This window comes from Myotis davidii, unplaced genomic scaffold (assembly GCF_000327345.1).
Source record: "Myotis davidii unplaced genomic scaffold, ASM32734v1 scaffold292, whole genome shotgun sequence".
NCBI lineage: Eukaryota > Metazoa > Chordata > Mammalia > Chiroptera > Vespertilionidae > Myotis > Myotis davidii.
Genome location: NW_006285042.1, coordinates 1,337,275 through 1,343,274, shown reverse-complemented (window position 1 = coordinate 1,343,274; position 6,000 = coordinate 1,337,275). Strand labels below are relative to the sequence as shown.

Here is a 6,000-nt window from a genome sequence, read left to right as displayed (position 1 = left end):
TTATTGATTTGCGGATATTGTACCATCCTTGCATCCCTGGGATAAATCCTACTTGGTCATGATGTATGATCTTTCTGATGTACTGCTGGATCCGATTTGCTAAGATTTTAATGAGGATTTTGGCATCTATGTTCATGAGGGATATTGGCCTGTAATTCTCTTTCATTGTGTTGTCTTTACCTGGTTTTGGGATTAGGGTGATGCTGGCTTCATAGAATGAGCTTGGAAGTGTTCCTTCCTCTTGAATTTTTTGTAGTAGTCTGAGGAGGATAGGTTTTAGTTCTTCCTTGAATGTTTGGTAAAACTCCCCGATCCTATTATATATTTTAAATGGCAGTATGTTTGGTATTATTTTCCAAATACTGAGTACAAATGTTTGTCCTAAATTTTTCATCTTCAATATATCAGACAAAATGTGTACACAAAACGATAAATAGGAAGTGTGTAGTAAGAGAATTTTTATTCATGATACTAGATTCCTTTTTATAAAGAGTTCAAAGTGTGCGTAGTTTGCTTCACGAAGCTAAAACTGCCATATATTCATTGAATCATCAAATATTTATTCAATACCTAACAAGTGATAGGCACTATTCTAGGTACATGGGATATATCACTGAATAAAAAAGATAAATATCTGTTGTGGGGGACCTACATGCTGGGAAAGAGGGTGCTAAAGACAATAGTCAGGAGTTATTTATTATGTTAGAAAATCATTGCTCTGGGAAAAGATAGAGCATTGGGAATACAGAGGTGAATTCAAAGAAGATGATGTTTGAGTAAAGACTTGACGGCTGTAAGGAAATTAGATGTAAGGAAATTAGATGTAAGTGTCCCAGGTAGAGGCCAGAGGCAGTACAAAGGCTTTAAGGTAGAAGTGTGTGTGGTGTGTACAGGAATACCATGGAAGCCACTCTGGCTGGAGCAGAATGAGCAAGGGGAAGGAAAAGACGTAGTAGGTGGGCAAGAGGGGTTCAAGATAATGGAGAGCCTTATACACCATTGTAAAGTATCTGGCTTTTCCTCTGAGCAAAGTGAGGAGCCATGTGTTGATTTCCTGTTATGACAGCTACTATACCTGGTCTTTCATAGATATTATTTCATACTAGAGGCCCAGTGCACTGATTTGTGCACTGGTAGGGTTCCTCTGCCTGGCCTGCACCCTCTCACAATCTGGACCCCTCGGGGGATGTCGGGGAGCCGGTTTCGGCCCAGTCCCCACAGGCCCGATCTAGACAGGAGGGAGCCCAGTCCTGTACGTTGAGCATCTGTCCCCTGGTGGTCAGTGCACCTCATAGCAACCGGTTGACCAGTCTTTCAGTCATTCGGTCACTTGGGCTTTTATATATAGAGATGCTCTTATTCAGAGTCCTAGAAGGTAGATGCTTTTATCACCCCATTTTATAGAAGCAGGTACTGAAGTTTAGAGACTGAATATCCTGACAAGGCAGCATAGTTTACATGTGAACCAGGATTCAGTTCCAGGCTATATTACTCTTAAAACCCATGTACTTAACCATCAGGCTACTTAAGTTTCCGTTTGTGAGAAACATTTTGAATATATTATGGACAGCAGCTCAAAAAGTAGAATCAGTGAAGTTTTATCGGTATTATTTTATAATATTGTATATTTAAATACCATGTTTTAAAATATATATATTTTATTATAAGGGAATATCTTTTTTATTTAAGGATATTGACTTTCTGGATTTTTCCCCCCAGGTGGCTTAGATATAGATGCATTTCAAGATCGTGAGGAAGGCCGTGCAGGGCTGGATGATAACGAGGAGGTTATGCGAGCCCTGCTCATTCATGAGAAGAAGACCCCCTCTGCTACCGCTGGCTCCGTGGGGGCAGCTGCTCCTGTGACCGCTGCCAATGGCAGTGACTCAGAGAGTGAGACCAGTGAGTCAGATGATGACTCCCCACCTCGTCCAGCTGCTGTGGCTGCACATCACCGAGAGGATGACGAGGAGGATGACGAGTTTGAGGAAGTAGCAGATGACCCCATTGCTATGGTGGCTGGTCGTCCATTCTCGTACAGCGAAGTGAGCCAGCGGCCAGAGCTGGTGGCACAGATGACACCAGAGGAGAAGGAAGCGTACATAGCAATGGGACAACGCATGTTTGAGGACCTCTTTGAATGATCTATCCCTACATTTTCCTCCTTTCTCTAAAGCTCATTTCAAAAAGAAAGTACCTACCTTTGAAGAAAAGTATTTAAGTGGCTCTCTGCCCTTCTTGATGTAAAGTGATTGTTAATCTTGCGCAAAAAAAAACAACAACAAAAAACCACTGGGAGAGAAAGATTGATTTTTATGACAGAAACTTTCCCAAAAGGTAGGTTGGCTACAAGCGTTCCTTTTCCCATTACTACTACAGTATTGCCATTTTACTGTATTTTCTTATCTAATCCTTTTCCTTTCCTTTTTAAGACACATTCTTCTCCCTTGTGAAATAAATAAGGGAAGTCTTTAAGGTAAATTCTTTCTGTCTGCCTGCAGAAGCCCACTATGACAGGTTACAGTAATTCACTGATCACATTTTTTAAAAATCTATTCTTAGCCAGCATTCCAAACAATTCCTGGTATTGCTGCAAACCAAAGCAGCTTGCCAACAGCAAATCATTTGATGAAGGACAAAACAATCTTAAACTTCAAGTGAGGATGATGTCAATAAGTAAGGGGAAGTTGGGAATGTGTGTGGAAGAGGGATGGATATGCCTAAATCTTATGATTAATATCTAAACCAAAATTCGTGTATTTAGAACTGACCTGACTGGAAGAGTCTATTGTTTTGCTTATTGCCTTTTGGTTTGTATGTTGGATGATAGAAAGCAGAAAGTATTTTGGTAAACCCTTATGAAGAAATTAGGAAAAAAACAAACATGAATGAAGGACCAGGAGTTCCATGTAAAGGGTTCAAAAGTGAAGAGCATTGAGAATAGTACCTTTTAGAATTGCCTGAGTTTGTGCTGATTTGGAAATCCTTTATAGAAAGGTGAGACTGGTCCCTTCCTTTTTCTCTTCTTCTACAGTGCTGTAAATTGTTTAATGAGGGCATTTCAGCAAAAATTAGCATGTAACAATTGATACTCCCCTCTTTTTCTCTCTCAACACCATTGAACGTCTTCTTTGTTTCTCTTTTGATTGTTGTCAGACATGGTATTATAGAGTACACCCAGTATATTGTTGAGCATTGTAACCTCAAGGAACATAGTTTATCATTTCAGTTCTGCTGTGTAGCATGGTATTATTCCCTAAGGCAGAACTTTAAAAGTAAGGAACTTTCATACAACGATCTATAACAATTGTATATTTTGTAATATTTCCCCTTGCATTGTAAGTTTTAAGTATTTATCATTTTTTATAGTACATGTGTGTAGTTAAAGTAGATTTTAGAGTTATCTGAGCCTTATAGGAAGTGGTGTTTCATTTACATGGTGTATGAATGACTGAATATTAACAAACTTTTATACTGACTAAAATTTTTTCATTTCCAGCTCTGTAACATCTTGGAACATAATTAAAATGAAATTCTTCCCATTAAAAAAAGTTTCAGACTTTGTTCTCTTATTAGTTATATTTTAAATAATAGATGCAGTTGTGTGTGGTCTAAACTTTTTCTGGCAATAGTTGACTTAAGAGTGACTTTTAGCCCTGACTGGTGTGGCTCAGTTGATTGGAGCATCATCCCATACCCAGGAAGGTGGTGGGTTTGACGTTTCTCTCTCACATTAATGTTTCTCTTTCTCTCTTTCTTTTTCTCTATCTCTGTCTCCCTTTTTCCCGTCAGGGTACATATCCAGACAGTGGGTTCGATCCCTGGGGGAGGCAATTTCCCTCCTGCCCTCCCTTTCTCTCCCTTCCTCTCTCTAAATCAATGAGAGGAAAAAAAAGAATGACTTTCATAATAAAGTTTCTATGAATGTTTCCCTTTGGAGGAAAAAAATGCACTATTATTATGTATGTACCTTGTACACATGGACTATTCAACTTTTAAATATCTTTTTTAACTTTTATAGTTGTAGAATGAAGTTCACGTAAATAAAATAGTAATCAGATACAAAGTTTTAAAAACAGTTGTAGGTTAACTGTCATCTTTTTATTTTTCAAATAATAAATGTATTCACTAATTTTTCTTGAATCTGACTTACATAGTTTTCCTAAAGCTACTATTCTTTTTCTTTCCCATTATCTACCAACTTCTTAAGTAATCATACAGACTAGTTACATACTACTTTCATCTCCCTCTTGCTCTAGGTTTTGCCCTATCCCTACATAGAAACAGCTTTCCCCAGTCCTAATTGTCCAACCTAACAGCCCTTTATTCCTCTGGTTTTTTTTGGCTGCTTTTCATTATTTGATGCCATCAACTCATTCTTTCTCTTTGAAACGCTTTCATTTGATACCCTAGTCATTACACTGACTCATTACCTCATCGGCTATTCCTTCTCAATCTTTAGACTTCTTTTTTTTTTCTCTGCTGTATGTTTCAGCATCTCTCAAGGCCTAGTTCTTTTTTCCCTTCTTTCTCTCTCTCTCTCCTCTCTCCCTCTCTCTCTCTCTCTCTCTCTCTCCTCATTTCCCTCTCTCTCTCTCTCTCTCTCTCTCTCTCTCTCTCTCCCTCTCCCTCTCTCCCCTTTCCCTCCCCCTCCCTCTCTCCCTTTCGCTTGCTCTCTCTCTCTCTCTCTCAAATTTATGTAATGGGAAAATGTCAAAAGTGAAGACAAGCCCTGGCTAGATAGCTCAGTTGTTTGGAACATCATCCTGTGCACAAAACGTTGCAGGTTCAATCCCCAGTTGGGGTGCATACAGGAGGCAAGGTGAAGAATAAGTATATTCATTACAGCAGTGTATGAAATAGTATAGGTACATAGGTATACCAAATAGGCATTAATCAGGAATTAGATTATTTTTCCATGAACCATTTAGCCATTAAAAAGAATGTATTGATAGGAAAAGATATCCATAATGTGTAATTATAGAAGGATTCTGTTTCTCTCTCTCTCTTTCTCTGTGTGTGTGTGTGTGTGTGTGTGTGTGTGTGTAAAGAAAAAAGTAGCTAATATATGTGTTGAGACACTAACTTCTTTACATACATTGACTCATTTAATCTTTATAACCTGTGAGGTAGATATAGGTATACAAAGATGTATATAATTAGAGTTGAGAATTACAGTGGTCTTAAGTTATAATGGAAAAGGTATTTTCATTTTGAAAATGAAATCAAATAGACATTTTAAAAAGTTCATGTAGAAGGTACTTGGTAGAATTAAAGAAACAGAGTGACAGTGCTCATTTCAGCAGCACATATACTAAAATTGGAACAATACAGAGAAGATTAGCATGGCCCCTGTGCAAGGATGACACGCAAATTCGTGAAGCGTTTCATATTAAAAAGAAAGAAAGAAATAAGAGTGACAAAAGTAAGCTTTTTATATTATTGCTAGGATTTTTAGGTGTTCCTTTTATAAATCCTGGATTTATCATTTCCTTATATAAACATCTCTAAATTTATACTCAAAATTAATAGGGAAATATAGCTTAATATATAAAATTTTGTACACTACCCCACATTTTAATAACATATCTAGTGACTCAAGGGAGTTTGATATTACTTTATCCAACAGGTTTATGGGTGTTGAGTGACACAATAATCTGGTGAGAAAAGCCAGTCAGTGACAGGATGACCAAAAATGGGAGCCCCCCAATTAGCAGCTCTCAGAAGGGCAGACTCACAAAAGGTTGGTCCATACATGTGGTCACAGTGTTGCTGACCTCGGGATATATGGAGTTGTTACCACCCACAGCCTATAAGAATGGCCAGCAACTCCTCTCTGAGCGAGAGGAGCTGTATTAGTATAGCTCAAGTGTCAGCTACCCACGTGTCCCACTGTCCTTTAAGATTTAAATAGAACAGTTTTATCCTAACACCGTGGGATACTTCTTCAGTATCATTTCTTTTGGGGAGTGTGGGGAAGGGCTTGGTGGTTTATATCCT

The 6,000-nt window shown here is 38.3% G+C and overlaps 1 protein-coding gene and 1 long non-coding RNA gene across 3 annotated transcripts in view; one reads left to right on the top strand and one right to left on the bottom strand.

Moving 5' to 3' along the window:
* Positions 1–2,885, top strand: part of GTF2E1 (general transcription factor IIE subunit 1) — a 46,909-nt gene extending 44,024 nt beyond the window's left edge. Inside the window, exon 5 of the mRNA XM_006755350.2 lies at positions 1,720–2,885. Within this exon, the coding sequence (XP_006755413.1) occupies positions 1,720–2,144 (425 nt within the window). The 3' untranslated portion in view covers positions 2,145–2,885. The remainder of the gene's footprint in view (positions 1–1,719) is intronic.
* LOC107181777 overlaps positions 1–6,000 on the bottom strand; it is a 137,091-nt gene that overhangs the window by 43,667 nt on the left and 87,424 nt on the right. The gene's annotated exons all lie outside the window — the stretch shown is intronic.